The 16,069-nt window shown below is 34.2% G+C and overlaps 1 protein-coding gene across 1 annotated transcript in view; it reads right to left on the reverse strand.

Annotated features, from left to right (window-relative positions):
• Positions 1 to 2,463: 2,463 nt before the first annotated feature.
• The window catches only part of LOC121415874 (dual specificity mitogen-activated protein kinase kinase 5-like), a 55,080-nt gene continuing 41,474 nt past the window's right edge, over positions 2,464 to 16,069 (reverse strand). The window contains exons 16-20 of the mRNA XM_041609249.1: positions 14,633 to 14,659; positions 9,463 to 9,489; positions 8,970 to 9,002; positions 4,467 to 4,528; positions 2,464 to 2,949 (exon numbers count right to left, since the gene is read on the reverse strand). Coding sequence (XP_041465183.1) covers positions 2,793 to 2,949; positions 4,467 to 4,528; positions 8,970 to 9,002; positions 9,463 to 9,489; positions 14,633 to 14,659 — 306 coding nt within the window. The 3' untranslated portion in view covers positions 2,464 to 2,792. The remainder of the gene's footprint in view (positions 2,950 to 4,466; positions 4,529 to 8,969; positions 9,003 to 9,462; positions 9,490 to 14,632; positions 14,660 to 16,069) is intronic.

Genomic DNA, 16,069 nt, shown 5'->3' on the forward strand with positions numbered 1-16,069 from the left:
CACTGTAGTTTTCTTTGTATTGCCACATCATATACAACACCGAAATTTACATTTATCTACGATTAGAAACACACAGGTGGTTTCAATTGTATGAAAGTACAAAACCATAGAATGTACATTTCTTGTATTATTGAACCATGAATATAGAGTGCCGTTTGCTAAAAGCATACACTTTTCATTGGACTTTTCTTTGAGTGCATAATTATGTATGTAAAATCTGCATTATCCGTTGTTTTGTACCATGGTACAATTAAAATGCTCTGTGAATTCAGGCCATAGTTCTCACTCACAAGCCTCCAATATAAAATGAATATGCTGGTTAAAAGCACATCTACAAATTTTTGAAGTACAAGTACAGTTACATGTCTACATGTATGTATCTGAGTCAAAAGCAAAGTAAGACACTGTAAAAAGACTTACCAGGCACACTGTAATAGTGCATTTAAAACAAACTTATTAGCTTCACATGAAAATATGGCAAGAATCTGGTCCTTCCTGACATAATACACATTCAACATGACACAAGGGAACAGAATCATTTGATTTGATAAGATATTTGTTCTGTACACACTGTAGAAGATGGGCAGGATAAATAAAACACAGTTACTGTTTGCAATTTTTAGTTCACCCTGGAGAAAAGTTTGTTGTAAAAATAACAGAAAAAATAATTGAAAATATTGGTGTAGGTTTGAGGAAAATCTGTTAAAGATTAAGAAAGTTATTAGAATTTTAAGTTTTGGATTTGTGATGTCATAAACGAGCAGCTGCCTCATATGTTAAGTAATATAAAATGCATGAATTTCATTTCTTTAATGCTTACTGATGACCTATTTTTGTTTTCTATTTATGATGTGTGAAATGATTTTTATATTGATTTACAAAAGGTACAGTAAATCCCTTTTCAATTTTCTGACAAAATTACATTTCATTGATTTTTTTTTACCATTCGCGTTGTGAGAATGCAGCTCGCATATGACGTCACAAATCAAATAATTACAATTCTAATAACTTTTTATTTCTTAGATGGTTTGTTCTCAAACCTTTGGCAATATTTTTTAATTATTTTTTTCCGCTATTTTTACAATAAACTTTTTGTAAGGGTGAACGTCTCCTTTAATAACCCATCTAGCAATGACATTATATACTTGCTTTCTTCAAGGTGGACGACCAAAAACCATTTTAATAGAAAAAAGAGAGAATACAGAGAAATTACAATAACACTTGAAATCAATTTCAAATTTGAAACAATGATGTGATGGGGTAAAAAAGCAGACCATTCCCAGAAATATTCTTTTTTTAAGCTAAGACTGAAGGACAATGGGCAATGTGCCAGATATTCCCACCAAAAAAGAAGAATCTTGTACCCATATTGAATCAGCAGCTCAGTATCATTGGTTCATACTACAATTATGTTCTATAATTGTTTTAAAATAAAAAAGTAAAATATTTTCTTTTTACTTAAGCCAACTTTGTAAAAGTCCCTGATTATTGTGATTTCATACAGCCGTTCGTCATTTTACACATGACCTTACACCTGACTGGAACACGGTCTTAGGTGCCAGGACAGCTATAGGGATAAACCATTTAGCTTTATGAAGCACATACCAGGGTCCCGTAACACAGAGGTTAGCGACTGATCGTACGTTTGATTTTCATGATTGATTGTACATTGTAGTCAATGCAATCAATCGTAGAAAAATGTTTTATGATCATCGCTAAGCTTTGTGTTACTAGCCCCTGGGGAGCATTTTTGTCAGACAAGTTTTAAAATCTGACAACTTCCCTTGGTTTTGATTGGCTGAGAAGCCCTGTTCCTATGATAACTATCAGATAAAACGTAATGAAATGCTCTCCCGAAGTTCTCTTGAGTTGTCAGTAAAGAGAATAGAGTTTATAGAAAACTGTTACTGTATTAGTCAACCATCCCCCTTCCACACCCCCGATCAGAATCGTGTGATACACACGGCTTTCTTAGGCTACATTGAAATACCTCTCTACCTGAGCTCATAACTTTTGTTACATGCTATTCAAAATGGTCTCTTCGGGTGTTGCAAGGAACTTGCATTCAATTGCAAATCAAAGGCAAGTCCCAACAACCAAGCATAATGAGGCGTTGCAAAAAAGTTAAGGACAGAGGACTTCATTTGGAACTGATCATATGTTTTTTTGCAACACCCCATTAGAAGGTTATCCTCAACATCCACTGCCATCAGCAACAGTGTTCATCCATGTTACAGATGAACGTTTAACTCTAGGGCACCTTTCATGAAATTTGCCAGCACTGAAAAATTGACTTTCTGCAACTGTTATCATAACAGTCAGAGAAGCCAATGCCTCTCGGCCAATCAAAACCAAGGATTTCATCAATTTCGTCAGTGCTTAAACTTTCATGAAACACCCCCAAGAAGAAAGGTATCTTTTTCTAATAGACTGAAAAACTAGTTAACTAGTTAAAACTAGTTTTTCCTGAAGGGTTTTTCTGTCACACATTGTCAATCCTTCATTATGTCTGAGGAACATTAAAAAGGGTTTGGACTATTCAAGGTACAGACATAACAGTTGGGTACTTCAAAGTGTTTCCAGAATACTGTCCTCAGAAACCCTGTAAGTTCCCTCCAAGAAATTGGAGTCATTCCACGACATCCTCTGACCAATCTACATGTAGGGTGGAAAACTACTTTAAAAAGACCACCTTTTTGGGTAAAGGAACTATCCATTGCATGTTGGTGTCTTCAGTCAGATGTTCTGAAATAATTCTTGAGAAGGTCTTCAGTGATCCTTGGCTGGTGCCCTCAGAGCCCTTTCACCATCCCTCGTAACCGGAGTTCCTGGAGCTCCTGACATACCCACTCTGAGATGATCTGCTTGTTGCCGTCAGCGAAGATCCGGATGAACGGGTGCTGCATCAGGTCCTGAGGCTTTGGACGGTCTCCTGGTCGCTTCTGAAGACTGGGATGGCGGGAGACAAAGAGATAAATCAAGTCAAATTAACTTTAAATTGAATAGATCGAGAGTAATTGTCACACACACACACATTGGGCATTTAACTGAGGTCCATTTTCTTAAAACTTGTTACCGTAACAAATGCCAAATGATTTTGTATAATTTATATAGAAAATATTGTTTTTAAATGACAAAAATAAATGTTTATTTGAATTTGAAAAAAAAATGCAATAACAGTTTGAAGCTACTGAACTCATTCGATTTGATTGGTTGATAGTATACTTGATAATAGCATTTATGCATTTATTATGACTATTCAGACTTGTATAACTCATTATGAAACAGGCCCCAGTAGTGTTCTTGCGAATACAAGAGTACATGTAAATAACTTATACCTTGGTCACATTTGCTCTACGGCGGCCGTACGGCGAGTCGAAAACGGCCGTTTTTACAGTTTTTGTACCATTTTCATAGGTGGTTTGAATTAAAATTATTATAACGGCTGTTTTTGACTCGCCGTACGGCCGCCGTAGAGCAAATGTGACCAATGTATCATACCCTTTTCATAAACCTATCCTCCAATTAGCCGCCTAAGAGTAATGCGGATAATTCAATAAAAATTGTGTTCACAAACTCCGAAAATAAGCCGCATTATTTTTACGAGCGCCCATCCTGAAAAAGGCGGATAATCGTCATGACAACTGGACACGCCCTCTCAGATGCGGTTGTGTTGGAAAAGGGTGACCTTGTGACCGCACCATGGCAATTATCCGCATTATTTGGAAATGCGTTCATAAACTCGAAATCTTGTCTCGATGCTGCTATTATGCGGATAATATCAGCATCAGAGTAATGCGGATAACTCTTGTCCTCCTCCAATTTTACGACCAAATTATGGTGCTATTAGCCGCATAATTGGGTTTATGAAAGGGATATTAGTGATAAGTCAAATAGACCCATAATTCAAATTCTGTCCTAGGGAAACAGGCAAACATCATTCAAGGTAAATATTTTGAGAATACTACTATTATTTTTTTCACATTAACTTTTTAATTATCATGTGGAGCATTTTAATACAATTTGCTTGAATAAGAAGGAATGTTCAATAAACAAAACCCACTCAAATCAAAATCAAAACTGTAAAAGTTCAGATGATACGATTACAAACAGACCTGACATGCCAATTCATGTTGATCAAAGTATATCGATAAATGGGAAATAGTCATTCAAGTAATTCCTCAAAAAGCTGTGAGCATCGTAGTCTGTAGCCTATATGTAGCTTTAATAGCCAAGGTGGATATGTGCGCAATATAGATACCCGATATTATTATTACATCATAATATTTTCAAAGGGGGTTTCATTTATTAACTAAAAGCAAATACCGGTATGTATTGTTCGTCTTCATATATTTAAGATCGCAGTATAGCATAATCTATCGGGATAAAACCCCTTAAATACAACACAAAAATTTCTTGTAAATAGGAACCCTAATGCAATGTAAGGTTTAAAGTTCCGTTTTTACCATCTATTTACGAAGTCAACAAAGGGTGCTGAGAACTTGTCGCTTGGTAACCTTGGTGGATGCTACAAAATAAAAATATGACATGAATTTATGAAATGTGTTTTTTTATTCACAGACAATATCACACAATATAAATGATATTTCAAAATTCAGAACTGAAAATATACATTCTAAAGAATAAGATGTCAAAGTTACAATCATATACATGTAGAGTAACAAAGTGTGACGTCAGCAATTTTTGCTTTTTGCATTTCAGCGTTTTTTATACCATACTATGGTAGAGCATGATGAAAAAAAAAACCCACAACCTAAACATGGTGGTAATTGGTCCATGGAGCCCCAAGATATGACCTCATGAATACATAATTAGCTCCACTGAAGTCAGTGTATTATTGGCCTGGTTTTAAAAGTTAGGAACCAGGCCAATAATACACTGACTTCAGTGGAGCTAATTATGTATTCATAAGGTCATATCTCTGGCCCCCATGGACCGATTACCACCAAATTTTGGAAGTGGGGTATTTCATCAAGCTCTACCAGAAAATGGAATCTACATGTAAATCGCTGAAATGCAAAAAAAGAGAAGTTTTTTGTGACTTCATCACTTTGGTATTCTATGAAATAAGCTCCCCGAAAACATGTGATACATGTATCTTCTGTGACCAGACACCACAGAACCCACAAAAAGTCGCCAGAAATGAAATTATCGTTTTACAGCCCTTCTGCTAGAGCAGACTCTTAGCTTTATAATGATATATAACTCATGCACAGTGATTGATCTTAACCCACACAAGAAGAGAATGTTCACTGCCATGGAAAGCTTTCGAGCCTTTGAGTAAACCTTTTTGAGTAAAGGGGGATTAAAATTACTCATCTACTAAAGAGCACTTACTATTCCACTATTGTGTATTGTAGATAAAAGGAAGATTAAAATTCAATAGAATTTCTATAGAAGGAATTGTCAACTTGCCATCAAAATTCGCACACTAATTAGATACATTAGATACAATAAGAAGTTCTAGTAATTTTATGTCATTGCATGTTTGTATTTAAGTATTTTTCTATTGTAAATTGTACACATGTTTTTATTCAGCCTTTGGCTGCGAGGCATGTTTTAAATAAACTATATTGAATTGGATTGAACATCCTGTCCATTAGTTTGAACAAGTATCAATGTTATACATGTAAGTTATCCTACTTTTAATCTATTAGAGTTCAAAGAGAGACAAATATTCAGGTTTTTGTGAAAACAGAACAGAATTACAATTAACTCAAAATAACAAAAATATGTCTTATAAAAACATTAAAAAATACACTTTAGGTTCGATTCATGGTACATCCAAATCTTTACAGTAAATAGGGGAGAGTATACTCTTTCAGAAAACACTAAAATCTGAAATTTGAACATTCTGATTAAAATACTCGACAATCACAGTGTGATTATTTGTGGGTTTTGTTGTGCCTGGTCACATATTAACTTCAAAATCTCAAAAGCCCCAAAACACAGGAGTGAATGATGATTTATCAATATACTTTCAAGTATCATCTTGCAGGAAAACTATAGAGTTGTATATGAGGTTTTTGATCACTTTGAAATAGACACACGTTGATTATTCAAAAATGCAATGTGTGGAATTCATGAGGTCACCCAATGTCCAAGGATTAACTCATCGGAGCGACATCAATATATCCCCGGTGGGGTCACTCAATATGACTTGGGGACCGCATGACCGTTACCAAAATCGCGGGAAAAGGGGTCAATTTCATGGAACGTCCGCGGACAGAACACTCCTCGAAGTAGTGAAAATAGGGGTGCTCACCGTCCTCGATCTGATGGAAATAGGGGTCAGGAAAAAGGGGGAAACGATTACGGGAAGTAAAATCCGTCGCCGAGTCACCAGCCGCAGAAGGCGCGCTCATCATGCTCTGTATCTTTATATGGACAACTCTACATTTATTTTTACAAAGAATTCTACTTTTCTTATTTTTCAAGAAAAATAAAGTTCTTTTGGATTATTGTATCAGTATGACTTGGCTCTTGGTCATCTTTAAGGACTGAGCACTCTGACGCCTGTGTTGCAATTTCCTCTAATGAGGAAAGGGTGTTAAATGCCCTGTCCTTGAAATACGGTAAATAGGGGTAAATTTGCGAAATGGGCAAAAGTGTCCTTACAATCTTATAATTAGGGGTGTTTCAAGGTACCATTTTACCGCAATTTTGTCCTTGTTTTGCGTGAAAATAGGGGGGTAAATTTCACAAAATGTCCTTGAAATTGACTGCAATAGGGGGTCACTTGCATTTGTGGTAACGGTCATACGTGTCCCCCTCTGCGGCTGAGTGACCCCACCGGGAATATATCATGGGTCTTCAGGGTTGGCGATTTTTTTGATTTTTTTAAAAAAATCAAAAAAATCGGATTTATTTGATTTAAATCAGATTTTTTTTATTTAAATCAGATTTTTTTGATTTTTTTAAAGTTCCTTCGAAAAAAAGGGTAATTATCCCCCCCCCTTACTCTTACAATGACATCAATATTGATGTTATACATTTCACCCCTAATATTGTTCTTAACCACATATTTTGTAATTAAAATCCAGTAAAAAAGGACAATTAAAAATAAATTTGAGGAATCATGTATCTGAACTTAATTCTATCATACATAGGCCTATGAAGGAATATTCCATAGGGAATTCCCAGTGAGTAGAGAAAATTCCCCTCTGGGATTTTTCATTCAAATATTTAAAAAAATCCAAGAGAAAAAATCCCTTATCAAAACTGCCAACAAACCCTTTGCCAATTACTAGTATTCATGTATATTGTAAGAGAAATATTTCTCATCAATGATTTTTTTCAATTAGTCACAGCTTTACAATAGTCAAAGAGAGACTACAACTGTATATGTTAAGGATCTTTTTGATAAAAAGCTCTTCTCTTGCTACAGATATAGATGCAAAACTCTCATTTTTGGAGAACTATATAGGAGATAGCTTAGTCAAAGGGTGACTATACTACATTCTGTTACTGTGATTTTTTTACATTAATCTACAATTTTTATTCCCATATTCTCTACAAAAAAATCTGTTTGATCCATGAAGTATGAAAAAAAAATCTACTTACTTTTAACTTAAAGGATAAAAACTGCAAAACTGCTTAAATTACAACATATGTATTACAAAAAGAAGTATTTTATTTTAAATGAGACACAGCTTACAACTGCCAATGATTGTAACTGAAGTACCTGCATCTTAACGTTAAAATACAGTGTTAAATGTTTATTCTGAGTTTTGCAAATTGTTGTTATAGAGCTCTTTCCATTATTACATGCAGATACAAAACTTCCATTATTTGTAGCACTGAACATAAAATGGGCTGCAGTGACTTAAAAGGTTTATAAGAGAAAGCTTTTCTCAACAGTCAAATTATGACTGTACTACATTATGTTAATGTGATTTTTATAATTATGTTATTCAAAACATCAAATGTATGATAAATGTAACAATACGAAATAAGAGGCATGTTAAATATGTTGATTACATGCAGGTATCATTTATTATTTTACATGACAGAAGTAGTTATGTGTAGGCGAAGGATCAAAACTGGAAAACTGCCAACAAACCTTTTCTCATCGACTTTTATATATTATATATTTTTTTTTTACAAACTGCTCTCTGAAAAGTCTTTGGATTATGTGAAAACTTTACATTAAGAAAGAAATTGACTAATAATAACTGACAAAGAATGTAAAATTTCAGAAGAAAAACTCGACATAATTTACAAAAAATGAGTACCTATTGACAACATACATCTGTAGTTTTTAAGGAATTACCTGATTTTATTAATTTGATTTTAATTTGTTTTAAGTAGATATGAAGACTTTGTTGATCTTTTATTGATATAAAGTTAATTCAGAGTTTTTCAGTTGACTTGAAGAATTAAAACTGCATTGAACAAATACTTTGTCCATGATTTGTACATGTTTCAATGGAAGTGATTTAAATCAATGATTTTTTTAAAAAAATCATGGTGATTTAAATCGCGATTTAAATCACGATTTAAATCAACGTGATTTAAATCCGCCAACCCTGTGGGTCTTACTAATGAAACACACCAATTGGCATCTACTTTGACAAATATCAGCAGATCACCATTCTTATTAATAAAGACTGCTGTTAAATATCTTATAATTTTAGGTTGAATTATTCTGGAATTCTGAAGGTCATGTGATTTATAATATCTAGGACAAATTATAGGCCTATTTATTTATACAAAAAAAAATCATAGATCATGTAATTTGAATTCTACCTAAACCCATCATACTGTCCAGGATCCCCCCCCCCCCCGGTAGAGTAGTGAAGACATTACAATTATTATAGTTCACTCTGGTTCAGACAATTGAATCAGTCTTTACAACTCACTTTATTGCCATGTCATGTTCATACTATTCACATTAATTATAAATGATGAGATTTTGATCATTCCTTTGCCACAGTAAAAATGCTTACCTCATGTACAATGCATTGCAGAAGATCAATAGGCTATGGTTTAAAAGTGAAAAAGAAAACATAAACCAAAAATAAAGATTATTAGACTGTTTGCTTTCTAGTATTTACAAAAGACAAATACTAAAATGATGCAAATAAGCATATTATAACACAGGTTTCACCTTTATCTGTCAAAATGCAGTCTCAAAGAGATCTTTCATATTGATGTCACATCCAAGTTCAAACTTTCATGTATGATTGTAATCACCATACCGCACACATGTCTTTATTTATTGAACAATTACTTTGGGTGATTCGAATTACTCTGATATTCACAACCAATATTTTCTCCATATCGATATGATTATAGATATACATAAATGTGGCTATTAGTTTAGATGACTGTGGGACTTTTGCAACCAAAATTAACATTTTGAGCAACAAAACAATTAAGCATTGAAAAAAATAATGTAATTACAGTGTATGTGTAAATATGTGTAGTGTTTCAACTTACCGATAATTCATGCTCTCTTGGTGTTACCTGAAGAAAAAAATGAATAACAGTATAAAAATAATAATAATGTATATTAGTTCCAACATGCATATATTGATAATTAGTCACAAATTACCATGAAGTTAAATATTCCTTTTTATGAATTACATAAATGGAGACCTACATTAGAGTGTATAAAATGTACTCAAAATACATGTAAAATAGAAACCTCATTAAAGGATACACACAAAGAAAATTCACGAAAGTGATGATTATAGACAAATTATATATGAATGGAAAGGTCTTGTCTTTTTATACACAAATATGTCACTAAAAAGTCTTACAGATGTTGTGGAAATGCAAGAAATGAAATTAATAGAGACCCTTCTCAGCCCCCCAGCCGCCCCCAGGCAGACATTCACGCGATCGAAAACAGTCGAGAATAATGACGTCACATGATCGACTACACACTCTCTCTGTGCATAATACACTGATACACCTTCCTGGTCTCTATTTTTCTTCGAATTTACCGTTTTCTTCATGTGTTGTGATATCCGATTTCGACATCTTCAGACTATAAGAGAACCAGAACTGTGTTACTTTGTCCATTTTTATTGAATTATGAACTGGAAAGACCGATTTTGTCCACTCGACAGTCTTCGTTGTGTTGCTCTGATTCCAAGCTGTGCGGTCCCATTCACTTGCTGCCGATGCAGGTTACGCTGTTTGATCCAGTCAAAAGTCAACTCAAGGTAAGCATGTTTGGAAACTGTAGTCTGTACTTGTTCTGACGATGCATTCAGGTCAGATGACAGATACAGATCTGATATAAGTTTAGAATCATGCATTTTGGCATGACTACTATTAAAATTAAAGTCTTTATTTTAGAAATAATGTTTTTGCACAATTCCAGCAGATTTTTCTTCACAAAGACTTCAGTCAGATTTCTAAATAAACTGGTCAGGACTCAGGCGATTAAATTATTTAGGAGCACTGGCATGGACCATGGCTGAAAATATGCTGTTTCAGAGGAATGTTTGGCATTATCGTAGTTTTTGTCACCAGTCCATTCACTGCCGTTTATTTCGTCAACGGCGGTGATCCACTCCCATTGACTTTGTACACAACGAGCGCACAAACACCAAATTTCACGATAAGGCCGAATGTTTTCACGATAAGGCCAAATGTTTAAGTTTTTATTATACACAGGTCTAGTACCCAATGCGTTTATGCTCAGGAGGGCCCTGTATCGTATACATCCAGATACACAGAATTATATCACCATAATGCCGATGTCGTGAAGCAAGACAAATTTTCAGCAGTGGTTACCCTGATCATGCTGATTCCTGGCCAAAACTAGAGTCTGGTGTTTCTTTCTGATTAGAGTGCTTCTACATATGAATGCGTAGTGCCTTCAACATAAAACAATGAAGATAAATGCACTCTTTGTAATGACACAGAGTACCGTACCTCAAGTGATTCACTACCGCTAAGCGGTAAGTAGAGTGGGGCCTACACAAACATCACTTGAGCGTTGAGGTAGAGCACCAGTGTTCTGAGTGGAATTTTTCAGGTGTCTAAACCTACTATTATTTGTTGTTGACCGGGAATTACATGCCACCGCACGTCGTCAATCATCAAGATAATGAAATTCATACTTTGATTTGATTATTTAAATTATTTCTTTATTTTTTCTCTCTTCTACACACAGATCTGCACACTTGCTGACTCTGGTGACTTCTGGTCTCTGCTCGCTACTTCAATCTGGGAGATTCCATCATGTCCTCTTACTGATTTGGATATAGCCATTTTTTTCTTCACTCTTTCCAGGAGCTACGGTGCAAGTTTTGGACTGATAATGATGCAACAGAAAATTTATCTTTATCGATCTTGGAAACGATTTTGAGCACAGTTTTGGAGAGAACTAAAAAAAATTGACTTGGACAGGAATACAGCTTGTCGAAAATAAGAACACACAACTTAAAACGAAAAAAACAATTTTAATGTTATTAGGGCATTTTGCAAGAAATTTTCTAATCAATCACACGTCCCAAATCAAGGGTAAGTCCTTTGATTAAAGACAAACATGTACATGTAGTTGAACTGCTATTGCAACTCGACCTTATTACGCTTGAATTTGAATTTAAGACTTACGCTTGATTTGCAATGGAACATAAGTTTCTTGCAGTGCCCCATATTTGTGTTTTGTTATCAGATATCTAACGTGCTGATTTTTCTCGAAAGGTATAATATATTTGTCCTTTTAAACGGTATTTGAATATGGATACGCCTTTTATTTGTTTTCCACAATATTTAGTGCATGTACATGTATGAACAGAAGTGAAATATTTATTGTGAAGCACTGAATGTTGTGTGCTGTTGTGTGATGGTTCATCATTTTTTTTGTTCTAAGACTGTAAGCCTGGTGGGTGTGAGGAAGTGGCCTGGATGAAAGAAAAGTGAACATGTGCCCAATTACAGATTTGCATATTTTAAGACAATTTTGTTTCTGGATAAATATTGCTATGCATTCCCTACATTAAGAGTAAAGGAGAAGTCCACACAATCAAAAATTCATTTGAATTTAAAGAAAAATAAGATATTGCAGGAAATTTCATAAAAACTTTGATTCAAATTTATATAATTACTACTCTAACATTGAGAAATTTTGCCTAATTTATAAAACGATGATATGCTCATCTGTGTCGATGTGCAAATTACACTAACCGTTATGTCACACGCACTAAGTTCTTTTGTATTTTGTTGTTTGATATATTTACATGACATGTAGATTTGATATTTAATTTTCTATTTATGTTCTGAAAAATTTTCAGAGGGATTTTAATTCCTCCAAATAACATTTAGAGTTACAGTTCCGTAAATGTAACCTATTGTGTTCGGATGAAGAAATTCCTATACTCAAATCTGCAAAGAATTAAAAAACAAAATGCCACAAAAAAATTAGAAACGAATGTGATGTGAGTGACAACACTAATTTGCATATCATTGTTTTGTGACTGTTTTGAGTAAAAACAGCAAGGGAAATTACTCTATTCAAATAATTTTTAGTTGATGTGGACTTGACTTTTAACTCATCCTGTACCCCTCCCATCCCAAATAAGAGTAGAATCTAATCAAGAACTTGAAAATCAAAAGCAGCAATTAAATAAGATTTGATAAATACAGGTCTGAATGGGATTTCACAAGAAAAAAAGCTGGGTAGGGACGAGAAGGAATAAAAAAAAAATAACCAAGTTAATCCGAGTTTTGAACCAGGGTCCTCGCACACGACAAAACGATGGCCAACACGTTTGGCCACAGACCATCCCCTACATTATGGTGGGCTTTTAAGATATATGAAACAAAGTCCGCTCGCCGCTGTGGGCTAATCATGTTTCGGCAATTCAACTGCAATTTCAATCATTTCGCGATGGATATTGCCGTGTTATTTTGTGGTTCCTGACTTTGTTACGTAATGAAATTTCATAATTTTTTTCAGTCGTGACGAAGAATGTCTATGCTTTATATTGATTATAATATCAATTTGTCGCAAGTGTGATTTCTAAGTGAAAATATGCTTTGTTTATTCAAATATATTTCTTGAAAAAAAAATCATTTTTTCTAAGCTAAATATCGGTTACCAAAATACGTTAAATGTTCACTTTATTTCACTGTTCAGTAAATTCAAACTTTTATCTATATAACAAGACCAATCTTGTGAGGAATAAACAATTCTAAGAGCAAACAAGTGGAATGCCTCTGGCCGTCTCACCTGCATCACGCGGTTCAATATAGCAGCAGTGCTGACTTTGAATACTACTCTAACTCGCACAAGATGTTCAGTAATACATGGTTACTCTTATGTCCACTTTTTATGAACTAGACCAATAAACTTACAGAGATATGATGGTTATTCAACAAAAAACCCCAACATGGCCAAAGTTCATTGACCTTACATGACCTTTGACCTTGATCATGTGACCTGAAACTCGCACAGGATGTTCAGTGATACTTGATTACTCTTATGTACAAGTTTCATGAATCAGATCCATAAACTTTCAAAGTTTTGATGGTAATTCAACTGATACACCCAATTCGGCCAAAGTTCATTGACCTTTGACCTTGGTCATGTGACCTGAAACGCGCACAGGATGTTCAGTGATATTTGATGACTCATATGTCCAAGTTTAATGAACTAAACTAATAAACTTTCAAAGTTATGATGGTAATTCAACAGATACCCCCGATTCGGCCAAAGTTCATTGACCCTAAATGACCTTTGACCTTAATCATTAGGCCTGAAACTTGCACAAAATATTCAGTGATGCTTGATTACTATTATGTCCAAGTTTCATGAATCAGATCCATAAACTTTCAAAGTTATGATGGGAATTCAACTAATATCCCCAATTCGGACAAAGTTCATTGACCCTAAATGACCTTTGACCTTGGTCATGTGACATGAAACTCATGCAGGATGTTCAGTGATACTTGATTAACCTTATGTCCAAGTTTCATGAACTAGGTCCATATATTTTCTAAGTTATGATGACATTTCAAAAACTTAACCTCAGGTTAAGATTTCAATGTTGATTCCTCCAACATGGTCTAAGTTCATTGACCCTAAATGACCTTTGACCTTGGTCATGTGACATGAAACTTTAATAGGATGTTCAGTAATACTTGATTAACCTTATGGCCAAGTTTTATGAACTAGGTCCATATACTTTCTAAGTTATGATGTCATTTCAAAAACTTAACCTCAGGTTAAGATTTGATGTTGACGCCGCCGCCGCCGCCGCCGTCGGAAAAGCGGCGCCTATAGTCTCACTCTGCTTCGCAGGTGAGACAAAAACACTGATTGGAAAGATCGTCTTCAATGGGCTGCTGTCAGCTCAGCTGCTCACGCTCATTGTGTGACGTCACTCAGCTGGAGCTCGCAAGAGGACCGATGGAAGGCAGAAATATGGCATGAAAATAAATCATTTTTGAGAGCTGATATCTGCAAACTCTAATGACTATTTTGAAAAGTGAAGTTATATATCTGATTAGTAATACTTCCCCTTTACAATGATGACCACAAAAAGGCATTATAAAATACTTTGGATTCTTCGGGTGTCTCCTTTAAGCCTTTTTGTTTCCTGAAATACATACAAATACATACAACTCTAATTGAATTGTTTGTACTTACTGGATATGGAAATCTACCAGTTGCCATCTGTTATTGAGAAGAAAAGGAAAAAGAAAGTTTAATACCAAACATAATGTGAAACGGATAGTATATAGAGATAGCAAATGATTCCCGTAATGGTAATTCAACTAGCTCCAAAATTAAATCTTCAACACTTGTGTAAAATGTATACCATAATCACACAAAGTGATAAATTACGAGTCCTATACTGAAAGTTTGACAAGAATCTGTGAAAATGTTTCAAGTAGATTTTCAGCAGGTTAAATACCCAAAGTTACAATTCGTTGAGCGTGAAATGTACATGTAGGTTCAAAAATCAATCACACTTCTTGTAATTAATTGTAAATCAGTGTTTGATTGTTGGTCTACTTTCAATATAGTTGAAACTTATCTCAATGGTTTCAATCCAAATTTGCAATTGGGCATTGATTGGAAAGAAAATTTGTGCAGTACCGCCTTCGTTATTAGAATATACAGGCATTACATTTCTAGGAGAAACTGCTCTTAAATTGTGCACAATTACAAATAAAGGCAGTCAATTTAAGAGTTAAGAAAAACTAAATTGGTATGTTTTCTTTTTGTGCTATGACTATGAGTAGCCCTGAATGTTCCAGGAATTTCTGTACTTCATGTAGTTTAAGTTTTAGAATGTCAATTCTGTGGGATATGCATACATTATGAAATGCCAATTCTCCCTACCTTACATACATGTAGCTCTCTGAATATATCTGCGTATTAGCATAAATAATTCCTACTGAAAATTTAAAAATTCTGTGTAGAAGTTTGGTGAACCTCATGAAGTTCTACCAGATGGAAGAAAAAAAATTAAAATCGGTCAACATTTAAGAAGGAGTATTTTATGTGAATTTTTAAAACTACGCATAAATTAGCATATTTAATGAGTTTAAAAATTCTGTGTAGAACTTTAGAATCCCCCACCTAATGCTATCATATAAAGCAAACAGAATTGGAATCAGACATGAAATGAAGAAGAAGCATATTGAAATTCAGTCAACAAAAAGAAGAGGCATTTTCTGCAATTTATGAATTTTGCATAAATTACCATAAATAATTTTCTACTTCAAATTTAAAAATTCTGTGTAGGAGTTTGGTGAACCTCATGAAACTACCAGATGGAAGAAAAAAAAATCAAAAAATCGGTCTACAAATAAAGAAGAAGAAAAATTTTATGTGAATTTTTAAAAATATGCATGAATTAGCATAAAAATTGTTCTAGTCAAAATTTCAAAATTCTGTGTATAAGTTTGGTTAACGTCATGAAGCTCTACCAGATGGACTTAAAAAATTCAAAATCAATCAACAAATCAAGAAGAAGCATTCTATGTGAATTTTAAAAAGTGTGCATAAATTTAATAAATTTCAAAAATTCTGTGTAGAAGTTTTGAATCCCCCAACTAGTGCTATCATACAAAGCCA

The sequence above is a fragment of the Lytechinus variegatus genome, chromosome 5 (assembly GCF_018143015.1).
Source record: "Lytechinus variegatus isolate NC3 chromosome 5, Lvar_3.0, whole genome shotgun sequence".
NCBI lineage: Eukaryota > Metazoa > Echinodermata > Echinoidea > Temnopleuroida > Toxopneustidae > Lytechinus > Lytechinus variegatus.